Source organism: Artibeus jamaicensis, unplaced genomic scaffold (assembly GCF_021234435.1).
Source record: "Artibeus jamaicensis isolate MK-2021 breed Jamaican fruit bat unplaced genomic scaffold, CSHL_Jam_final contig_332, whole genome shotgun sequence".
In the NCBI taxonomy this organism is placed as follows: domain Eukaryota; kingdom Metazoa; phylum Chordata; class Mammalia; order Chiroptera; family Phyllostomidae; genus Artibeus; species Artibeus jamaicensis.
In genome coordinates, this window is record NW_026521788.1 from 20292334 (window position 1) to 20316721 (window position 24388).

Below are 24388 nucleotides of genomic sequence, written 5' to 3' on the forward strand. Positions count from 1 at the left end.
AAGGAAGCTGAGGCAGACAGATGTAACATCTAAACAAAAGGGGTTCCAACTGGGGTGGTTCAGTGAGTTGGGCATCATCCCCCAAACTGAAAGGTCCCCACTTCGATTCTCAGTCAGAGCACACTCTGGGTCCTGGCTGGGGGCATGTGAGAGGCAGCCAGTTGATGTTTCTCTCCCTCCCTTCCCCTCTCTCTAAAAATAAATAAAATCTTTTAAAAGAAATAAACAAAGTGGAAACCCATTGTGTCATCTGTCATCTACCCACACAGGGAAGAGGCCCATGTTCCAGACCTCAAGTTCCTGTTTAACACAGTCCTTCCTGATATACTTGGGTACTGATAACTTTAGCAAGAGTGGGACCATTTAACCACAGGGGTCACCATCCCCTCTGGACTCAGGTTTTCCCTCTTGTCAGATCCTCTGGCAATATACACAAAACTAAAATAATCTCCCCTCTATAGCCTCTTTAAGAATATTTCTTGGCTCTCTTGCCCTTTAAATAATCTCTTTAATTTGGGTAAACTTGAAGAGCTCATTTACTCAGGCTATTTCATCTTTCTGACATGTCAAAATCCCAGAAGCAAAGATGCACAAAACTTGGTTGGTATCTTGCTTGAAATAGGAGGAGGAGGGAAAATACAGAGGGCAAATACAAGACAAATCTCAAAAATTATCTTCTGCACATGTTCAGTCATAGCAGTTGTCTGGATTCTCAGTTGTAAATATGCACAAGTCTCCAGCTTGGCTGAGAGCAACTAACTCAAGGACAAGAATGGTATTTTATCATCTTCCTGTTTACATTTAACAAAGTGTATAGCAAAGAAGCTCTCAGTAATCGCTTGTGGAATATTTTTGACCAAAGATTTGTATTATATCTAACTATAAGCAGGGATAGCATGACTAACTTTGCTGAAAGAATTTTCACAAGAAATGATAGGTCTGTTTATACATATTTTAATCATTTCTCAGAGTCCAGAAGCCAAATGAGTTGCCGTCTCCCCCCACTACTTCTGCAACCATTCCTTCAGCAGCACCCCAAGCCCAGCATGCGGTGGCCCAGCCCAGTGTGTCAATCATCCAGCAGGTACAAGAAACTAAGTGAAATGCAAGTGCCAGGGACTGTGACAGACAGGCACTGTGACCATGACCATCTTGTATGGCATGATCATGCTCTTCTCTGTTGCACCTTCATAATGGCCTTGGGTAACACACTTCTATGATCATGATAAGCTGTACTTCTGATGTACAGTATCAGTGGTTCCTATTGTTTTGACAGCATATTCTTTAGCTTCATAGGCAACTTTCATAGGAAAAAAACTCTTTACAAATTAGTCTCTAAAATTCCAGCTGTATTGGCATTAGGGTGTTGATACAGTTCTCACAATAGCCCAAGACAACTCTGTGTCATGAAACTCAGTTTCATGGAGCTGTAAAGAGGTCTACTTTCTAAGACAGCAACCATGAAATTATTTTAAAAAATACATTAAAGGCTCTCATTCTTCAAGTTGATGATGATGCTGATGATAATAATAATACATGCTTAATGTGAAAATACTAAAAAATACAGAAATATATTAATTAAAAACTTTAGTTAAGGTTCTACTCCCATGCTCCGACTCCTCAGAGGTACCCTCTTTTAATAGTTTCTAGCAGATAATTTCATGCATTTCTAGGCACATATATACATATATATGATACATATTGATCTAAAAATATAAAACCATATAATGTAAACATATTTATAATATTTTATTGATATATTTATTGACTTAAAACCATTTTTTAAAAATTTAAGTGGTGACTTATTTAAGCCATTCAGTGATGCAGAGAGGGTCACATTTTTGTTCTAATCCAATAGTTTTCAGATCGTGATCTGTGGAGGCTCAGGAGTTCTATGCTAACACTTCAGGAATTTAGCTTTATATGTGAGGTGGTGGGCACATATTGACAGCCACAATGACCTAGAAAAAAACAAAACAATCAATTCAGTATAAAATTTGAAGTCTGTGATTCATAGACTTAGAAAATGTCAGTGTTTTGGTTTTAGATTAATTTCATACACCAAATTCTGTAAATGTGTTGTGTTTACTTGTTTATCTATCCGGTAATGACAGGGACAGTAAATCCATTGTGCATTCCTTTCTAACAGTGTCGGAGCCCTACCAACTATTTGCAAGGACTGGATGGAAAACCTATCATTGCAGCTCCTGTGTTTACAAAGGTAATCAAAATATTACTTTTTCCTGTCATGGCTTTAAATACACTCCAGTACCCAAACAAATTTGTAAGATCCTATACTTACCGGTTTTATCTCAGGATTTTAGTCTGTTAAAAGTACAGTATAGGATTTGGGGTTTTCAGTAGTTGTTACCACGTCATTCAAATCCCAGATTTCTAGTAACATTTTATGTAATGAAAGAAATGTCTTCCCCGCTCATCACATTGATCTCTAAGGTGATCATCTTATTGCTGTTAAACACAATAGCCACACCTAGGGGTCAGGTGATAAGTTTCTAGCCACTTAACACTCCAAAGGTTTCTCTGGATGGACTTTCAAAAGAATGAACTTGCACCAAAAAATGTCTTTGGTGCTCAATCAAGTGGAGTTAAAAGTTCTAAGAGGCTTAATATAAAGCCTCATTCTAGGACAATGAATCCTATTTTTCTATTTCCTGGTATCAAGTATCGTGATGACATTAATTCTGGGTCTCTCACAGTCTTTGTATTAGAACTGGAAGTTTTACTCAAGGACTTTTGTTTACAAGTGGAAAAAACCCCACCAACAACAAGTGAGAGCCAGAGAGATTAAGCAATTTATCCATCACAAAACTAGTCAGCAGTAGGATCTAGACTAGAAACTAGCAGTAGGATCAAGACTAGAAACAAGTTCTCCCAATTCTTGCTCAATGTTCTTTTACTTGTAAAATATTGGCTTAGTTTATATGTTATACAAGGCAATAAATTAAAAGGTTAAAAAAAATTGAGTCACATTAAATTTTTTTAGTATAGTTCCACCATATCAGCTCATCCAAGATGGTTTTCCAAAATCAACCAGAATCTTGAGTGAGACATATTTATCCATATGCATATTAGTTAGGTCAACATTCTCATGTGAAACAAGATGCCTCTTGATTTTTCATATTCATTTTTTGTAAGCTACTTTTAGAATTCTAGCATTGCCTTTTTCGAAGACTTGAAGTAGGAAAGCAATGTTGTGACTTGGCAAATACAAGACTTTAATGAAGAGTTACAAATGAATGTGTGCATGTATGTGTAATACAGCTAATAGAGCTCTCTGTTGCTCATTTCACTGTTAAGTCACTTTACCTTAAAACAGAGCTTAAGTGCCCCAGAAATCAAGACACTTTAATTTGTCATGCCCATTTGTCACATCCTAGAGACAGTGCTTACCCTTCAAAGGCAACCAAATCACAGAATAATGTATACCGAATCCCCTCCTCTTTTCTCTTCCTCACTACCAACTGCCCCTCTCACTCACTTTGAAATCTTCCTGGGTGCTCTGTCTTCCTTGCATCTGTATCACCTGGAGCTAACTTTGGGTACAACATTCAGCACAATGATAAAATCGTTTACTTTTCTGTCTCTCCCAAGCACCTCGAAGGCTGTCTCTAATACCTAGGTTAGAATACTAATGACTACAAATGAAGTAAAAATAGGTCCATTTTTATTATTCCAAAAAGTGCAGTAGGACTTTAATGTTTATTCTTCACATTTTATTTTCATGGACCAGTTAGAACAACAGGTTTAGCTGCCTTTGTGTGGTGATTCTGATTACCTCATTCTAATTAGATGCTCTGATTGGCAGATACATATATGCATTTGATAAATAAAAATGGGAAAATGAATAATCATTAGTATATGTTGTTTGTTAGATAAATGTCAAAAAAAGAACATTACATCCAGAGTGGGAAAATGGTCCTTAATACAAAGACCCAAACTCTGATCAGGCTTTCTGAGCCCTCAGATGCATGCTTTTGCCTCCCTGAATGAGCCAGGATTGTTCAGACGTGGGGACTGTGATAGGCTGACTCAGATTCCAGAGACACCAGCAACAGTGCTTGCGTTAGTTTCCATCAGCACGGGCAGGATTGAGGTCATAGTCACTGCCAGTGTCCTTAGAAAATTTCTGAGTCAGAGCCACAAGCAGTGGTAATCATGTGGCAGGAGCCATGATAACTGATCATTTGCATATGTTTATTAGAGTTATTTCCGCTCTATTTACTTCATTAGAAACTTCTGGCATTTCAACCCCCATGACTCACTTTCTATACTGCCCAACAAAGCATTTCTCTGCCAGTACAGCAATGGCAAGAAGCCAGTTTTTTTTTAAATGTCAGTTACAGAGCAGAGTTTTATTTAACTCCTTGTGCCTTATGTGGTGATAGGGAAATACTGGTATTGTCTTTTATTATTAAGGTTAAAATTAAAAAGATGGCTGCCCAACAAAACAGTGGTAGAATTTGAGAGAAGACGGAGATTCTGTGTGTTAGTTCACTGCTAAGATCACAGGTGATACCTATGTTTTTAAATATTTTACGGCGATAGACCATCCTTCATCCTCTATCAGTATCAAAGACACTTTCACTCTATTTATGGGGGAAAAACAGTGCTCACACTTCTTGAGTGTGAAGGGAGGTAGGTGATCAAATTAGAATCTTACGCCTAACACTGCCCCCACTCCAGCAGCAGCTGCTCTGGCGGACTTTCAAGGCCGCAGCAGCCCTGGCTCCAGCTGCTTCAGCAGTAATTTGAAGAGTGCAAGGGGGCAGGGGAAGTGAGAATTCAAAGAAGTGTGCTTTCATTATATAATATCAGAGGCAGGAAACCCTGAAATAACTGGACCAGTAACTGGATCCAGATTTCTGAAGATTACACGGGCCCCTCTCCCCAACCTGACAATTCCAGAGGCTTTTCTGACTCAGCTGTTGCACAGGGCACCTGTGACAATCAAGGGGCAAAGGGTCTTCAGTCAAACAGTTCTTCATCAGTAAATAATGCTCTGACGCAATTCCGGCCTAAAGCATTAAAAACATTCGTTTGCAGCATCTTCCAAGTTGCAAAAATGTCAACGGGCTTAAAAAAGAAATAAAATGGCAATATGAACCTTGTAGCTGACATCTTTTAATCAAAAAGGAAGATGCCCTTCCTCAAGATGCCTCTGCATTATATTTATGGGTAGGATCTACTAAGTAGGAACTGTGTCCCTTCAGCTCACATGTACATCACTAGGCATGGGGCTTGGCACAAAGCAGGTGCGTGGTAATATTTATTCTGTGGTGAATAACCTCCACATCAGCTAAGAAGGAGTTACTGCTTTCATCGCTTTGTGGGGTCTGAGTGTCTTTAGGGGGAATAGAGAAAAAAGCCCAATATCAAATGGCTCTGCGTAGTCAAGTCACCCTACAAAGAATGTCTTCCCAGATGACCAGCATGGTGATGACACACAAGACAGATTTTCACTTTGGATACTGTTTACCTCAAGAAGTTGTGGAGAGTTAGAGTGACTTCAGTCCAGACCCATAATTCTTAGTTAAGACTGACTTAATCTTTGCCAGTTGGGGAATGTTTCATTTGCCTTATTTGTCTTCAGTGCCATTTGGATGATTGTGATCAAGTTGGTACACAGTGTATACACTACGCCATCAGTCACGGCCTAGGACTCACTCCTGGTGTGAATGTGGCACTGTCTACACTACGTTCAAACTGTGTGACTCTTTTGGACACTGATGCCCAGCAATGTGTGCTGGTCCCTTCCATGAGACTTTTGTAGAAAAGCAATTTTCAGCAATAACCACTATTATTGTCCTTTACACTATGACCTTCAGCAACTTTTTCTAAAGGGCTTGTGAGATGATCCCTCGGCACTTCCTTTCCTGAGTATTGACGATGTGGCACACTGGAGTGAGCTTCTATCCTACACCGCAGGCTCTTAGTGGGAATATTCCATTCACTGCAGTAACCCAGGTATCTTGGCTGAACTCTCATCTTGGACGCAGGTCTCAGCTGTCAATGTCAAGTGACTAACAACAATAATGTTGGTCTCAATTGTGAGCAACATATTCTCTCAAAAAGGTCCTTTTTCATGCAGGGCTTTGCTATAACCTCTGCAGATTGAGAACTGGCTTATATATCTGAACTGAACTGCAAGCCATGTCAAAACATATCAATTGACCTCATTCTGCTTACATCTATTTTAAAAAGAGCCATATGCCATATTTTTTTTCAATTCCTTCTGCCATCACCACCTTTTTTTGTTGGTGGTGTTTCTTTGTTTGTTTCTCTAATTTGTTTGCCTGGGGAAGGAAAGAGCCCTGACTGGTGCGGCTCAGAGGATTGGTCGTCTCACAAACCCTAAAGGTCATGGATTGATTTCCAGTCATGGCGCTTGCCTGGGTTGCAGGCCAGGTCCCTGCCTGGGGGCCTGCAAGAGGCAGCTGATTAATGTTTCTCTCACACATCAATATTTCTCTCTCCCTTCCTTCCCCCTCTCTAAAAAATAAGTAAAATTTAAAAAAAGAAGAAGGAATGAAACTCCATTACATATGAATCCCAGGAAGATGTCTGACTACCATTAAAGTATTCGATAGGCCCCCAAATTTCTGTTTTCACACAGAATTTGCTCAGATGTCAGAATGGAGCCACATTCACCAGCCTGCCAGGAGCACTCAGCACTCACTGATGTTCCCTGCTTGCTGAAAGCATTTCATTCTTGTCACTAGAAGATGTTGTTTTGAGTAGAAAAGGAATAAAAAGGTTTTTTAATCAAATCATTCCTTATTAATCCAGAAACCACTCTGTGAAAATCCCATCCTAAATTACTTCAGCAAACAAATTTGGAGACACAAAAAACAACAAAACACTAACTTTGAACTACAACCCCCCCTGGCCATCCCAACACCCCTCTGAGGTAAAAATCTACTGTAGCTGAAACCACATGGTTCTCTGCCCCTCCCCGCCCCCGTACTCCTCAGACAAATGCCATAAATACAATACGGCCATGTACCAAATACCATACATTGTTCAGACAAGAGCTATAAACAATCACCAAATATTTATAAGAGTGAATGACAAAAGCAAAAAAAGAAATTGGCTGTCCCCTTCTCTGATGCTTCTCTGAACCACTCACTATTTCCTAACTGCAGATCCCAAAATTGTAATAATAGAAAGCATTGCAGCATGTGTTACTAAAAGAACTTGTGGAGGAAGTTCATCATAACCTTTCTGTTTATAATCTTTAGTCCAAACTGAAAAACAAAAATGTGCTCACACACATACCTAAGGAACATTTTATAGTCAAATGAATCACCTCCTACAGGAATGTGTGACTTCAAGTTCAAAAATCATGATGAGTGAAAGACTAGTTTTGATAATGTGAGTTCCATTCTCTTGGAGAGTCTATCATGGAATGTACTGATATTTTACAGTTCCAAGTGGTTTTTGTAAACCTTTTTTTGTGTATGTGAAAGTGTGGAAAAACATTGAATAATACCTTAAAAAATTACAAGATATTTTACATGACCCAAGGCTCTGAGACATGTGACTATGATTTCATAGAGATTGTCATTGTTTATATCCCTGAACAGATGTTGAGGCTATATTGTAAAGAACACATAAGGAAAACAAAATAACGAGACAAAAGTCAATTTCCAGGACTACACAATGTAAATAAAGCAAAGCTAGAAAAACAGAGTCAGTTACTTGGGCCAAAGAAATGTTACACCTCATGGACAGCAATATTCTTGTGTGGAAAAATACGTTATTCTTATGCTGAGTACCCCAGTAGATACTCGCTGCAGGTTTTTTAAATTGTTATTATTTTTGGAAACCATGTAGGCATTGAAGAACAGAAGTACTTTACCAATAAATTAACATTTTTTGGATCTGCTCAAAAATCTTTTCCCTAGTATTTAGTAAACTTGTCCAGCACTGCAACAGAGAGGAAAAGGAAGAAATAGTGAGGAAACAGGGTCATAAAGACAATGCACACGCACAGAACTGAAGCTGCTGGAGACGTAGAAGATTTGGGGGAAATCCAAAGACAGAGGCAGTAGTATCTACTAAAATGCAGCACTGGAACGAGATTTCAAAATGTATGCTTTTGGGTTCTAATAATGTTCTTCTCATTATAGATGTTACAAAATTTATCAGCCTCTGAGGGCCAGCTGGTTGTCTTTGAATGCAGAGTGAAAGGAGCTCCATCTCCTAGAGTTGAGTGGTACAGAGAAGGGACCTTGATAGAAGATTCTCCAGATTTTAGAATTTTACAGAAAAGTAAGTTGATGCTTTGAAAATATTCATCTGATAATTAATTTTTATAAATATATTGTATACATTAATTTTCATAAAGTTTAACGGCTAATTAAAATATAATAAAAAAGAATAAAATAAAAATTACTTGAAATCATAATCTCCCAAAATGAACACTATTACTATTTTGGTGTATATTCTCCAAAAATTTTTTCCATGCATATTTTTAGTAAAAACAAATCATAATGTTTTATGGTGTCAGATTAATACTCCATTCATTGGAGTGAGCATTTTGTAAGTTATATAAGTGTCTTATCACTGGGTTATACACTTGGAACTGACATAATATTGTATGTCACTGTAAAACATACTCCTTTTTGTAAATTACTTTTTTTTATTGAACATTTAATGAACATCTTTCCATGTTAATAAATATAGGCCTTTCTTACTTTTAAAAATATATTAATACAACTAATTTCCTATCGTTGAACATTTAGATTGTTCACAAATTTTTACTGTTATAAACTGTGCTTCAGTGCATGTTACCAGAAAATTTTTGTGAATATAAAATAAATTTAAGTATGAGAATTGCTATTGTAAATTAACTTTTCTTATACTTTTAATATATATTGCCAAAATACCATCTCAAAAGGTTGAATTAAATATAGGATGATCACATAATTTATCACCCAATCTGAAACACTGTGGGGAGTGAAAGCGGGTGCTATGAATAATTACATAACGATCCCAGGAATAAACCAGGTCTGTCCCAGCTGAACTGGGCCACATGTCATTCTATCTATGGGAATGCCTTTTGTCTCATACTTTCACTAACAATGGGGATTCAAGATTTTTTTATCTTCACTAATTTTATAGGCCCCAAGTGGGAACACTTCTTTTGATTCGCACTTCACTAATTAGATGTGGGATGGAACTTTTTCATATTTACTTGGTCTTTGTATTTCTTTATTTTTAAATTACCTGTTTATATCCTTTGCTCATTTTTATATTAGATTTTTTATTGTAAGAATTACTTATATATTCAAGTGGTTAATTCTTCTTGTTATGTGTGTTCATCTTGACCCATTTCAGCATAAAACACATTGAAATGTATCTGCTTTTTTGTTAATTTTTTCTGCCTCTCACAAAACTGTAGTACAGATCAGTATGATATATGAATCAAGCTACTATTAAGTTTAACAGCAGTGACAGCGACAATAATATATTCTGAGTAGCACTAAAACTGATAAAAAACTTCAATATTCTATCAGTGTAGAAGATTGTAACTAACGAGTACTGACTGAGTGCCTGAAATTTGGTAAACATTAATTGCACACCTGTATGCAGTACCATGTGGGCACTTTCAGAAACACAAAAAACTTTTGAGATAAAGGACCGGCTCTCAAGGAACCTGTCATCTAATCTTGAAGCCCTTAATATTAGAAACCTTAGAGCAGGAGGTACACTTTACATTTCATTGGGATGTGAGAGCCCAAGGGCAAAAATAATCTCTCAGTCTTCACAAAGTCTCAGTCTTCTTTTTTTTCAGGCAAGGCTGAATGGTTACCAATAAAAGCCAGTGGTTCCTGAGTCCCAGCTAACTCAGTAACTTTTCTTCACCTAAGGTTCACATGTCTCAAGTGCAACCCAGGTGTGTCTCAAGATGTAGCCACATCATTTAGAGAGCAACTCTCTTGCTGTCCTTCTGTCACAACTGTCTGCTCCCTGTGGAGGCCACTGGTGCTTAGGTCATTTTACTTAACATTTACAACTTAACTTTAACTAATCACTCATGAGTATGCAAGTGACCATAAAATTCTATAAAAGCTTCTAATGAAAATATAGTCTCCTAGTAAAATAAATGCTAAGACTCTTCTAATTTTTTTTTCTTTTAGAACCTCGATCCATGGCAGAGCCAGGTAAATATTTTAACTTTAATGTATTAGTATGTGATCAATAATTTGATACATATAACAAAACATATTGGAATTACACTGCTGTCAAGAAAAAATGAAAAATAAAGTTTTAGGGAAAAAATCCAAACCGACCCTAGCTATTACTGTGAAGAAAGAAAGGAGAGCATGTGCAAATTTGGAATATGTATCCACTACCTAATATGAATGCAGTTAGTTCTTGGTATTGAGGAATGTGTCTTAGGAATACCTTCCGTCTTTCTTTGTCCCTTACTCATGACCCCCCAAAACTGAGCAGAGCAATTTCCATAATACTAGATCAATTCCAACTTTGCAGCCTATGATTCTGAAAACTTATGCATCAGATTTTGGAATCTACAGAATCAAGACAATGTCTGCGGCGGTATTAGATTTAGTTGGAAGGACACCAAGGTGACATGGAAGTGGCAAGTAGGTGAAGCTCTTACCTCTGAAAAATATAAGTCACTCACAATCCAAGCATAAACACCTGAATGTCCTCTTTGTGATCACCCTGAAATGTCACATTGTATTTTTACCCCTGGGTAAGAATGATAGTTTGGAATTTCATTATTATAACTCTCTTCTGGAAACTGAATGGAAAGGCATTCCAGAAGTAAACTCTGAACATCCATATTGCATAGCCTTGCACTAGGCCCTTGGGGGATACATAGTAAAGACCAGAGGGATCTTATTCTTGCATTGTATGTAGTGGAGAAGTATTTTCCCCCTTGAAAATATTTCAGGCCTTTGACACATTCATCCAGAGCAGGTATTTTCACTAGGCAGTCTCATATACAAAATAATTTCATAGCCACTCAAAAGTGGTCCCTGCCCACAATGAATCCTGCCTTTCCCAGCTCCATCATCTAAAATCTCACAGCCAGGGACTTCCGCCAAGATGGAGGCATAGGTGGGAATACTTTGCATCCTTGCACAACCAAATCTAAAAACAACAAAGTTTTAACAATAATAAATGCAACCGAACCACACAGAAAATCAAATATGGAGTCCGAAAACAGCGAAACACTCAGCTAAACCGGTGAGAGGGGCGAAGCCAGCGGCAGAGCTGGTCGGGCAAAAAATATCTTCTGACCAGGGCAGTGCACTGGCAGCCAAGGGCGGGGATCCCAGGTACGCGCTAGCTAAGAGCAGAACCCAGGGAAGAGGCACGGCCAGCTGTATGCAGTCAGTCGCGCATTTCCACACAGATAAACCAGTGAAGAGGCAAGCACTGAGACAGATCGGGAAGGCCACGATGGCCAGCGCAGGGCAGCGGGCTCGCACATTTGTGCTCGGATAAGTAGGCGGGGGCGAGCGCTGAGGCAGACTGGGCAAGCGGAGAGGATTGTCATTGCTCCCTCTCTGATCCCGCCCCCACATACAGCATCACAAACCAGCCACCTGGGTGGCCCCGCCCTGGTGAACAACTAAGGCGCCTCTCCTCATATGTAACAGACACAAACAGATCAAAACATGGCTCAAGAACAACTTGAGCTCAAGAGCCCCAGAGCCAATAAATCTAAGCGATGAAGAAGTAGCCAAACTTTCAGATGCATAGTTCAAAATACTGGTGATCAGGATGCTCACAGAACTGGTTGATTTTAGTCACAAATTAGAGGAACATATGAAGGCTAAACTAATTGAAATGAATGGTAATGCACAGGAAACCAATAGTAATGGAAAGGAAACTGGGACTCAAATCAAGGGAGCAGACCAGAAGGAAGGAAAAAATGACCAAACAGAAAAATATGAAGAAACAAGAATTCAAAAAAATGAAGAGAGGCTTAGGAACCTCCAGGACATCTTCAAACGCTCCAACATCCAAATTATAGGGGTACCAGAGGGGAAGAGGAACAGTTACGAGTGGAAACCTTATTTGAACAAATAATAAAAGAGAACTTCCCCATTCTGGCAAAGGGAATAGACTTCCGGGAAATCCAGGAAGCTCAGAGAGTCCCAAAGAAGTTGGACTCAAGAAGGAACACACCAAGGCACATCATCATTATGTTAGCCAAGATTAAAATGAAGGAGACAGTCTTAGAAGCAGCAAGAGATAAGGGGACAGTCACCTACAAAGGAGTTTCCATCAGACTGTCAGCTGATTTCTCAAAAGAGACCTTCCAGGCAAGAAGGGGCTGGAAAGAATTATTCCAAGTCATGAAAGCCAAGGACCTACAACCAAGATTGCTCTATCCAGCAAAGTTTTCATTTAGAATGGAAGGGCAGATAAAGTGCTTCTCAGATAAGACCAAATTCGAGGAGTTCATCATCACCAAGCCCTTATTATATGAAATGTTAAAGGGACTTACCTAAGAAAAAGAAGATAAAAAAGATGAACAGTGAAAGGATAGCAAGCTCACAGTTATTAACAACCACACCTAAAACAAAAGCAAATTAAGAGAACAGCTAGATCAGGAGTGAACCATAGAAATGAAGATCACGTGGAGGGTTAGCAACAGGGGAGTGGGAGAAGGAGAAGGGGGGAGAAGGTACAGAAAATAAGCAGCATAGACAGTAGATAGAAAATAGATAGGTGGGAGGGTAAGAATAGTAGGGAAAATATAGAATCTAAAGAACTTGAAACACGTGTTCATGAACTAAAGGGGAGGGAATGGTGGGGGAGGGGTGTGCAGGGTGGAGGGGAATGAAGGGGGAATAGAACAAATGTAATGGCATAATCAATAAAATTTTTAAAAATTTTAAAAAGGAAATTTAAAATATATAGTATGTAAGGGGGATGCCCAATAAACCCTGGGATTTATTTATAAAAATAAAAATAATAATAAATAATATAATCTCACAGCCAGAGAGTTCTTCCTTTCATCTTGTATAATTCAAGCACCCTTTGGAGACAAAATGCTTTATCTTATCAGGCAGGTATAGTGTAGAGAGAAAGAATTTATCAGATCATTTTCTGAGAGCATACTTTCCTTTACTGAAAAAGGAAAGTATGAATGTTTGGAAGGGGAACACAGAGCAGGAAGCACAACCAAGGGCTCAGAAAAAGGACAGAGAGCCACCAAAACCAAACTTTGCCTGTCATTTAGGATTCTTTGGGCAGTAAGTAAAGAAGTCCTAGGTAAAAGTGGCTTGAGCTATAAGAAAAATGTGTTTTCTCACATAGCAATGTGCCCTAAGAAATGGCAGTCTTGAGATTGGTTACTTTAGTATCTCAGAGATCATCAGGGCCAATTTTTTTCACTTTCCATTCTGCCATTCTCAGAGTATCCTCTTAGGCTGATTCTCTCATATACCCAAGATCATTGCCACAATTATGGGTATTAAATGCAGATGATAATATTCAGAGGTAAAAATAGGGAGTAACACTCTCTGTTGTCCCATGTAAAGAACACGAACAACTTTCTGAGAAACTCCCCAGGTGACTTTCCCCAGTATCTCATTGACCAGAATCCTGTGTCACATGCCATCACTTATCAAGAACAGAGTTAGCATGAGTGGCTTAGAGTGATAAATCACAATTCACTCTCTGAGGCTGGGCAAGGCCTGCTTGCTGTGAAGCATATGATCACTCCCAGGAGGGTAGACAAAGTTAGGAATCTGTTAACAAGGAGGAAGAAGGATGTAGAGTTACTGAGCAGGTACTCAATGCTGTCTGCCATGGCCTCCCATCCAGGTTTCCTAGAGGTTGTCCAGCTAATTATCTTAGTTACGAAACACTGAGGTGTCAAGTTTCTCCTTATATAACCGTGCTTTTCTACTCAGTGATAATTGGAGGCTTACACTACTGTCGTACCTGTCTCTTCATTCACTGCCAAGGAATGTCAACTGTAAGAATTCTAGACTGTAAACATCTGGCTCTATCTGGGAATCATTTCTGTAGTTATTCAAAAGGGGGTCCATATTCTGTATTGGAATAATCCATGAGAATTACCATAGTATTACAAAGGGAAAAAATGCATTTCACTTCTGCTTCACCCAGAATTTCAAGTTATTCTACTGACTATTATTACTACTAGCCAAGCAAAATATTTATTATCCAGTTTTAAATTGTAGCCTTCCTTTAAAAGTACCTCACTACAAACGTTTCCACAGAAATAGTGAGAGACCAAGTTTAAAAAAAATTTTACTAACCCTTTTATTTCACACAAACCTCCTTTTGCTTCAACTCCTAATTTGTTTTTGTGATTTTTAAGATTACTGTTCCTCAGTTCTACTTTGGTCATCTGAACTGGCAACATGAAAGTAGAAGATAATTTCAGAATCTATTATATATTATATTATCATAAAGTTCTCTTGGCAATAGTCTGTCTAAATGGACTATTTGTTCTATATGCTTTGACTCATTTAGCCTGTTAATCGGTCAATTCAATTAAAAACATTGTTTGGACTAATTATGTTCAAAAAATTAATGTAATCGACTTCTTATATTGACTCACATAGAATTACCATCTGATATCAGTAAATTCCATTATTTCATTTTCATGACTGCGTCAGTAACCATTTTATTTTATTGGTATTTAGAGGAGATTTGCACTTTGGTCATTGCTGAAGTGTTTGCAGAAGACTCTGGGTGCTTCACATGTACTGCAAGCAATAAATACGGCACAGTGTCAAGCATTGCACAACTCGATGTAAGAGGTAAGGGCCCTTTAAGTGCCAGAACAATTTAGACTATGACTTTGAGCATGAGTATGGTCCTGGCTGGTGTGGCTCGGTGAATATGTGTATGCAGAGTTTATATTTTCTTTCCTCACTGCTTTTCACATGAAGCTTACTTAGCTCTCCTTTTAAAAATTGAATTATTGAGGAAAGTGTTTTTGAACAATATCCAGTTTTCGACTTACTGCATTTATAACCATCGCCACCACCCCAGTTGCCCCATTGCTATCTATTATACTTCCTAAGAAAACATCTTTTGTTTTACATAAATTTCCAATATTCTTTCCAAAACAGTATTTAAATTTTTTTGTTTAGTTTTTTCCTGTGTCCTCACCATTCTCTAATGCCCCAGATTATACCCCTTGTGTTTGACACACATTTTCCCTTTAGCCTAATCATCTGGTCTGCACCCACGCCCCAGCTCGTGGCTACAATCCTGTCTCACGCTTATTGGGTTAGGCTGACAGCTCAGGCAGGCCCACTGTTGTCGTTTCAGGAAATGAAGACCTCAGAAACAATGGGTCTCTTCACCCAGTCAATTCCACCACCAACCTGGCTGCTACTGAGCAACAGTCATCCCCACCCAACCCAGAGCCTCCTCCTGTGGAACGACCCCCTAAACCCAAACTGGAAGGAGTTCTGGTGAACCACAATGAGCCCCGGTCCAGCTCGAGGATTGGGCTCCGCGTACACTTCAACCTGCCTGAAGATGACAAAGGAAGCGAAGTGTCCTCTGAGAGTGGCATGGTGGCTCCCAACCAGATCAGGCCTGATTCTTTCCTGGAGAAATTCAATGGACAGGCAGCAAAAATCTCTGAGCCTTCTTCACCTGTCAAAGAGCCCCCTCCAGTCCTGGCCAAACCCAAACTGTAAGTACAAATTAGAACGGATAACTAAGCATGCCTGTGAGCTTCTCTGAGTCTTGCCCTCTTGAAAATGATGGAGCTGCAAAGGGGAATTACAAAATGAGAAAAAACACTTCCAGTGCTCTAAAAACCATATATCCTTACACCAATCAAAGAGCACTATCACTATCATCCTTACTATTAATAATCTACCTTCAAGAAGTGTTACCGCTAAACTAGCTAAAAAATATGTTAGTCTAATATTAGTCAAACTGTCCAAGTAAAGTGTTTCTAAACTCCTTTTATAAAGCTCTTTCTTGCCTCTAATAATCCCAATTGTCTGTAATTTCATCCTTATATTTCCCATTTCTGCTTCAATTTAAGCTTTTTTAGTCATCATGGAAAAGATATTTAGTATTTTTTGGATAGTTCTGTGCTATGGCTAGATAAGCTATAGTAGCCTCAGTGGGTTGAGCATAAAAATAACCCACGGGCTGATTACTTTGTAAAAGAACTTGATTTTATTCATGGTATCAACACATACAGCCAAAGACCACACTTCCTCACCTCCTACATGGGATGAAAGAAGAAGCCATGTTTTTCAGACTCACCTCAGGAGACTGATACAGCTAGAGAGCCACGTCAGAGACACGTTGCGATGTTTAAAGTTCATCCATAGTAAAGCAAGTGTAGAACATGATGCTACTACTATGTTCTGTTTTATCCACACATCAAAATGATAAAATTTATGTTTATATTACATAAACCTTTGACTATCTGCATTAAAATCTGTAGTATCTGCACTCCCATCATGTTTCTCAGTGCTGACCATGAGATGTTCATTTCACGTATTTCATCTTGTTTAGTTTCATATTTTTCTCACTACCACGTAAGGGAAAATTCGGGGCATATTAATATTAAATGTTATGAAGCATGTTTCGTAGCAAGTGGTATCCAGAATAGTCTCTGTCCCCTCAAAGTTCTGCTGGCCCCAGGAGATAGGAATCCACTCATAGTAAGTAGAGGGGAAGAGGCTATTGCAGGGATCTCTGCAGGAATGGGAAACCAAACACAACCATGCCCTGCACAAAGGAGGGGGTTGGGAGCTGGGATCACATGGTTAGTCCAACCTCTGTCTGCCTCTCACTCTCAGTCTTCTTGAGTACTTCCTTGTCTCCTCTTTGCACGTCCACTCCACTGTTCTTGCTTTGAAGATTTCTCTGTTCATGCTTGGCCCATGATGGCATGTCTCATTCTACATCACAATTTGTGTCAAGTTCCACTGCTAACTAAATTGTTCTCAACAGCTAAATTCCAAATACCAATTGGTCTGGCCTGGTCAAGTGTAGAGGACTTAATGCTTGGAAGGAAGGAGAGTCACACAGATCACAGGCTGGGGCAGGGAGTGGGGGTAGAGGCAGAGGGGATGGGGCAGTTCTCAGAGGGGGGAGTTGTGGGAATGAGTAACCCAAAACAATCTCGTTTGGGCATTGCCTCCTTTGCAGGGCCTCCTCTACCCAGGGACTGTTTAGAGGCTATTAGGTATGTCAGTTTGGATCAGGTTTAGTTTCATGTTGCAGAAAACCCAAACTAATAGTAGATTAAACACATAAGTGTTTCTCTCTCAAAGGAAGGCATTAGATGGGCAGTTGGGGCTGTTATGATGGCTCTGCAATCATTGTGAGCCCAGTCTCCTATCCTTCTGCTCTGCTGGCTTTAGCACTGGCTGCTTCTGCAGGTTCCTTCATGGTCTGAGATGGTGGTCTGGTCCTCACACCTGCATTTCAAGCAGCAAGAAGGGCAAGTGCGTGGAAGTCCTGAGGCCAGACGCCTTTTAGAAGCTTTGTTGGTCTTACCCAAATCTTCTGCTTATATCTCTTTGGCCAGAACTTAATCACACGTTATACTAGTCACAAAGGAGGCAAGAAAGTGTGGTCTTGGCCGCACATGTTGATGCCATGAACAAAATCAAGTTCTTTTACAAAGCAATCAGCCAGTGGTATCTGCCACATGAGACTTTCAATGAATACAAAACTTCTTTCTACTAAATTATATAGTGACACCCTCTAGAAATTCAGTCCTCAGCACTGTATAATTCTTCAATATTTTTTTGCCTTTTTAAAGTTTTCTCTTAATTGTGTACATTAAGGTTTGTGTTAGTGTAGATACACGTGCATGCTCACACACGTGTCCTTAATGAATCCACATGCCTACAACCTTGTCTTACTGGTTTCAGCCTCATCCATTTTAATCTATTATTGCATTAAAATCTGTTGATTCTCTGAACAGTCTTTTCAAGGATATAATTTTCTGCTTGTTCCTTCAATTTGCCACTCATATGAACAACAAACATAATTCTTGGAGATCTTAAAAGCGCAATAGAAAGGGGAGCTGTCATTTTTAAAAACATCATCAGAGCCTAGATAATTCAGACTTTGAAATTTTCAACTTGAATATCAAGCTGTCTGGATCAATGATTCATCATCCTGGCTACTCACTACAATAAAATTTAGAGCTTTTAAAAAATATTCATTCCTTCCCTCCCAGTTGAATCAGCATTGCTCCACAGACTATTTTAATGTACACCTGAGTCAGAAACTACCGGTTTGGAGGTGGACAACCTGAATTGTAACCCCATCCTACCCCCTGACACACCCCTCCACACCCAGGAAAAAAAACAGTAATTACATTTAAAGTGAGTAAAACGTCAGATGAAAATAAAAATGTACTGGAAAGCCTACACTTTGGGACAAGTGTTTCTTCAGAGCAGTGTTGCACAGTCCTGGATGCTCTTAGGTAGAGATCACCTATAGCATCAGGCAAAAATCACCTAGAGCCTTGCTGCTTACAGCATCGGCATCACCTAGAAGCTTAGTAAAATGCAGAATCTCAGGTCCCATGGCACCTATTGAATCAGCAGCTCTGGGAGTGGGGCCCAGAAATCTGTGTTTTAACAAGAGCCTCCAGAGAATTCTTAGGTTCAATGAAGTTTAAGAATCACTGACCTACATTTTAAAAGATAATAATAACTAGATCTGGATCCTTTCTCACACTAATTAGCGATTTGGATAGTGATGCCTATATCAATGAGGTTTGTTTGTCTTTTATGCTATTCAGGAGATTCTAATGTGCCACTGCTAAAACCACAGCTAAAAGATGATTGCAAAGACGTATTTACTCAGAATTAGTGATCCTAATTAGTACTGTGCTGGCAAGTGTTTTCACAATGGACAAAGGCAAGGAAGCCTTGACTGTGTCATTTGCAAGTTTCCTCCCCCAGAGGGCTGACTGTGAGCTACAAAAGAAAGGTCTTTGAACTGGGAATAGGGATGAGATGTGTATTATCTCCTCTCCAGAGTCAGCTCCAGCACACAGTGCCCAAAATTGTTCTTGCCAAAACTGCTTTCAAGAGTACTTGGTACAGTATCCCAAGTTTGTTTTGTTGTGTTTGTCATTGACATTTGACCTTGTCAGTTCAAAATCCCTAAGAAATTCTCTTCTATTCCAGAAACCACAAGAAACTCCTTATAATTCTGAAATTGATATTCATTCTCACAAAGTTTGAAATTTGTATTCGTAGTTCAGAAACCAAAAAATATAAGCGCCATCATTTATTGACCACTATACATTTTTGGTGATTTATTTATCAATTCGCACAACAAAATCTACAGTTGTTACTTATTTCTATTTAATTAGGGAAATGGGGTCCGAAAAGTCTAGAAACTGCCCAAAGCCATACAGATGAGTGGCAGAGGCAGGATTAGGAGCTAAGTCTGCGTGTCTACAAAACCCATATTTTTTTATCATAATGCTTAAGTTGTGGGAACAGAGGAGATATTTTCAAGTAACCCAAGAAAGCGGGTAATTCTATAGGAAAAAAGCTTGGGTATAAAAGCCGATTTCAGCAACCTTTATAGCGGGGTCGTTTGATTCATCCATTTTTGAAGAGAGGGGCATTCGTCATTCACGGGTCTCCCAACCAAGGAGCGGGGGGAGCTCGAGAAGCCCCCTGCTCTGCGCTCTGCGCTCTGCGCTCTCGGCCCCAGGGGGAGGCGCGGGCTGCGGGCGTCCTGGTCTTTGGCTTCTCCTCTCCGTCCTGATTCCGCAGCGAACAAGTCTCGGCTTGTCAGAAACAGGAAGGTCGTTGGTTATTCACAGTTTCAGGAATCTAACGATGCTGATGAAGATAACGAGGTAGAGTCAGACGTTCCAGCTAAGAAAATTCGGTCGAGAAGCTAAAAGTAAGAGGCGATCTGGAGAGAATTCACAGGAAGATTGTGAAGACTCAGAAGAAAAAGATGTGAAGACGAAGAAGGACGATTCTCACTCAGCAGAGGACAGTGAAGATGCAAAAGAAGATGCTAAGAAATGTGCTCCAGCAGCGGCAGGCAGCCTCGAAAACAGCTGCTAAACAGAGAGAGATGCGCGTGGAAGAACCAGCGGAGAACAAGAGGAGGACCAGGCGCCGATCCAGGAGTTAGATTCCGCAGCGACGGAGATTTCCTGACGCTAGACGACAATGACAGTGACTGCGCCGGTTCAAAAAGGGGGGGGAGGGGGGGAGATGGTTAAGGAGTCCTAACCTGAGAGAGAGAAGAAAATGCCCAAACCCAGGCTAGTCCTGTGAAAGGCACAGGGAAAGTGGGTCGCCCCGCAGCTTCAAAGGCATCAGGAGAAGACGCCTCCTCCCAAAGCAGAGGACGAGGACCGGACGCTCCAGAAAAGACAACAGCGACGAGCCGTGCACATGAGAAGCCTGGGGAAGAAGCCCGGTCTGGGCAGGATTAGAAGTGACGGTGGTTTGCGAGAGATTTTATTTGAGAAAAGAAAAAAAAAAAGGAAAAAATAAAAGGGGGCCGGGGACCTATGTAAGATAAAACAGTTTTGTCGAAGGCTTGACTCCTGGGCTTTCAGTGCTTTTTTCCCCTCTTGTTGAAAATAGCATTTTCTCTTTAATTTTTTTTTAATTAAGAAAACCATCGCATGTCTAATTTACCTTTTTGTCTATTGGTCTTTTCTTTGCCACCACCCTCTCTTCCCTGGCTTTTTCAATGAGAGCCACATCAAATCAATCACTGGATTGACTGCTTCATCTTTTTATTTTTAATGAATGGTATACCACAGTTGTAAAATGATAAGATTTGAGATGAACACTATGGAAATATTGCTTTTTGCTAAACAGTAGCAAATTTATCAGTAACCCCCAAAAACAGGAGGGTTTTAGTTTAAAATGATTGCTTCTTTCTCTACTTGGACTTTTTTTTTAAATCTATTGTTATCTAGTAAAAGTTTATTTTTTCACCATGCGGGCAGGGCAGGGAGTAGGTTACCTGACCTTGTTTGAGGGTATGGGTTTGTTCGTTTGTTTATTTTTACTTTTATCACTTGTTATCTCAAAGAAATTCAAAGCCAATAATTCTTTTATTCTGCTCCAATCTTTAAGGCATTAAAACAATAAATAAAAATAAAAACAGCCTCCCAAACTTAAATTGTGTTTAATTTCTTATTTTATTATCTAACGGTTCATGTTTTAAAAGCTATATGTATTCTGTTTCTTGGGTAAAATTTTACCAAGGATTAAAAAAAAAAAAACACCTAGAACATAGGTCCAGGCTGAGGCTGTGGCCCTAGTGGGTCTGTGTCGAAGCTTAAGAACCCTGAGCTTGGGAATGAGGTCCTGCGAGGGGTTGGGGCACTGGATGAAAAAGGTGAAGGGATTGAGAAGTGCAGATTGGTAGTTACGAAACAGTCATGGGGATGTATAATATAGCACAGGAGATACAGTCATTGTAATAACCATGTATGGTGCCATTTGAGTACTGGGAATATCAGGGGCAGCACTTTGTGACATGTACGATTGTCTAACCACTAGGCCGTACCCCTGAAATCAATACAAAATAATAATGAATGTAAACTCTAACTGAAATTTTTTAATTAATGAAATAAACACAAAACTGAAAAAACCCTAGAATTTAAATAGCAAGCTCTATACATCACAGTGGATTTCTTCTCAAACTAACAATGTTTAGGTTTTAAGCAAATAAAATGCCAGTTAATGTGAAATTCAAAAAATAAAGTAAAATAAAATAATCTTTATAGCAGCAAGATCTGAGCAGCTAACCTTATAGTAATTTATAACAGGCTGTTACTTTGAATTAGACAGGTTATTCAGGATATTAGAACTAGTATGCTTTATAATTAATCTTTATTTTTTTCATCAACATTGCTTCTTCATTATTAAACATATATAAGTAAATTCCATATGTTATCTGTAAATAGCCACTGGTTATTTCTGTTACATGTACATATAGAAAGATTTTTGAGCCCTGGATAGCTCATACTATCTCAGGCACATTTCTATTTCCTATAGTACCTAGCAAACTAGATGAATAGAAGATTTAATAAAAGTTTGTTGAAAAATGGAATTGACACCTTGCCTGGATGTAATGAATGAGTGAATCCAAACAGCTGTTTTAAATGTCTTTTGAAACAATAGAATTTAATTTAAAAAAATTTTAAAACCTGTTCAAACAAAAAGAGACATTATTCTAAATGCATTCTTAGTCTTCATTTAAAACTAAAGGAAAATAAGAATCAAGTAATACCAAATGACTTCCTGACCCATTTTTATCAACCTTATCTTTCTAAGAGTACTTCCTTTTCATATACTACTTTTGCTACTTCCATAACCATAGTAAAGTATTTATGCAACGTCACCAGATTAAAATTTACTCAGACAATACAAACATGTCCTGAGAACTACATAGCATCATCTTTATTCTACAGAACTCACAGAATGTGACCTCATGAATATGTCGTCCATTAAAAATTTTTAAGTATGTTTTATTGACCATGCTATTACAGTTGTCCCATTTTTTCCCTCACCTTTATTCTTCTCCACTCTGCATAATCCCTCCCTCCAGCATTCCAACACCCCTTTGTTCATGTCCATGGGTCATACATCTAAGTTTTCCAGCTTCTTCATTTCCTATACTATTTTTAACCTGCTGTCTATTTTGTACCTACCAATTATGCTTCTTTTTTTAGTATATTTTATTGAATATGCTATTATGGTTTTCCCAGTTTCTTCCCCTTTATCCCCCCTCCATCCTGAGCTCCCCAACCCTTCGGCATTCCCCCTCCTTAGTTCATGTCCATGGGTTGTACATATAAATTGTTTGAATTCTCTCTTTCCTGTACCATTTTTGACCTCTCCCCATCCATTTTATGTCTAACAGTTATGCTTCTTATTCCCTGTACCTTTCCCCCCATTCTTCCCTTCCCCCTCACCACAGAAAACCCTCCATTGGTGATGTCCATTTCTCAGATTCTGTTCCTGTTCCAGTGGTTTGCTTAGTTTTTGTTTTTGTTGTTTTTCTTTTTTTAAGGTTCATTTGTTGATAGTTGTGAGTTTGTTGTCATTTTACTGTTCATAGTTTTTTATCTTCTTCAATTTCTTAGATAAGTCTCTTGAACATTTCATAAAATAAGGGCTTGGTGATGGTGTACTCCTTCAACTTGACCTTATCTGGGAAGCACTTTATCTGCCCTTCCATTCTAAATGAAAACTTTGCTGGATAAAGTAAGTCCTTGGATGTAGGTCCTTGCTTTTTCATAACTTGGAATACTTTTTTCCAGCCCCTTCTTGCCTGCAAGGTTTATTTTCAGAAATTAGCTGATAGCCTAACGGGTACTCCTTTGTAGGTAACTCTCTCCTTTCCTCCTGCTGCTTTTAAGATTCTCTCTTTATCTTTAATCTTGGGTAACTTAATTATGATGTGTCTTGGTGTGTTCCTCTTTGGGTCCAACTTCTCTGGGACTCTCTGGACTTCCTGGACTCCCTGGAAGTCTATTTCCTTTGCTAGATTGAGGAAGTTTCCCTTTGTTATTTGTTTAAATAAGCATTCTATTACTTGCTCTCGTTCTTCTCTCTCTGGCACCCCTATAATTTGGATATGGGAACATTTAAAGTTGTCCCAGAGTTTCCCAAGCCTCTCTTCATTTTTTTGAATTCTTATTTCTTTATTCTGTTCCAGCTGGATGTTTATTCCTTCCTTTTGTTCCAAATCATTGATTTGAGTCCTGGTTTCCTTCCTGTCACTGTTCATTCCCTGAATATTGTGCTTTATTTTATTTTTGGTATCCTTCATTTGTTCTTTCATTTTGCTACCAAGCTCAGTAATTTCTGTGAGCATTTTGATCACCAGGACTTTGAACTCTCCGTCAGATAGGCTGGCCATCTCCTCATCACTTAGCTCTCTTTCTGGCATTTTGCTCTGTTCTTTCATTTGAGCCCTATTTCTTTGTCTCCATGCACCTGCTAAGTTGTAAGGGGGTGGGGCCTTAGGTAGGGCAGGGCAACCCTCCTTGCTGTCCTGCTGCCCTGTCTGTGGGGGAGGGAACAATGCTGCCTGCTCAGCTCTCACCCTGATTTCAGTCACTCTCCCTGCTACCCACAAGTGAGTTGCACTCTTCTGGTGCTGATACCCAGGTAGGTGGGTTTGTGTACATTCTAGGACCCTGTGGGTCCCTCCAACAGACTCTCCTGTGAAACTGGGAGTCTCTCCCACCACCATAACCCCCACAGTTTTTTTACAGCCAGAGGTTTTGAGGCTTTATTTTCCCATACGGGGCCCTGGGTTGCGTGGCCTGTCTCATTCCCTAGCTGTTCCTCCTGGTTTATTTACACACAAATGTGAGACCACCTGGACTGCCAGCCAC

The 24388-nt window shown here is 39.3% G+C and overlaps 1 protein-coding gene and 1 pseudogene across 4 annotated transcripts in view; both read left to right on the forward strand.

Annotated features, from left to right (window-relative positions):
- MYPN (myopalladin) overlaps positions 1–24388 on the forward strand; it is a 126680-nt gene that overhangs the window by 67926 nt on the left and 34366 nt on the right. For all 4 annotated transcript variants that reach the window (XM_053663832.1, XM_053663833.1, XM_053663831.1 and 1 more), the window contains 6 exons: positions 970–1084; positions 2150–2221; positions 8151–8292; positions 10164–10187; positions 14685–14801; positions 15319–15691. In XM_053663832.1, the coding sequence (XP_053519807.1) occupies positions 970–1084; positions 2150–2221; positions 8151–8292; positions 10164–10187; positions 14685–14801; positions 15319–15691 (843 nt within the window). The remainder of the gene's footprint in view (positions 1–969; positions 1085–2149; positions 2222–8150; positions 8293–10163; positions 10188–14684; positions 14802–15318; positions 15692–24388) is intronic.
- On the forward strand, positions 17127–20455 carry LOC128627196 (nuclear ubiquitous casein and cyclin-dependent kinase substrate 1-like; annotated as a pseudogene).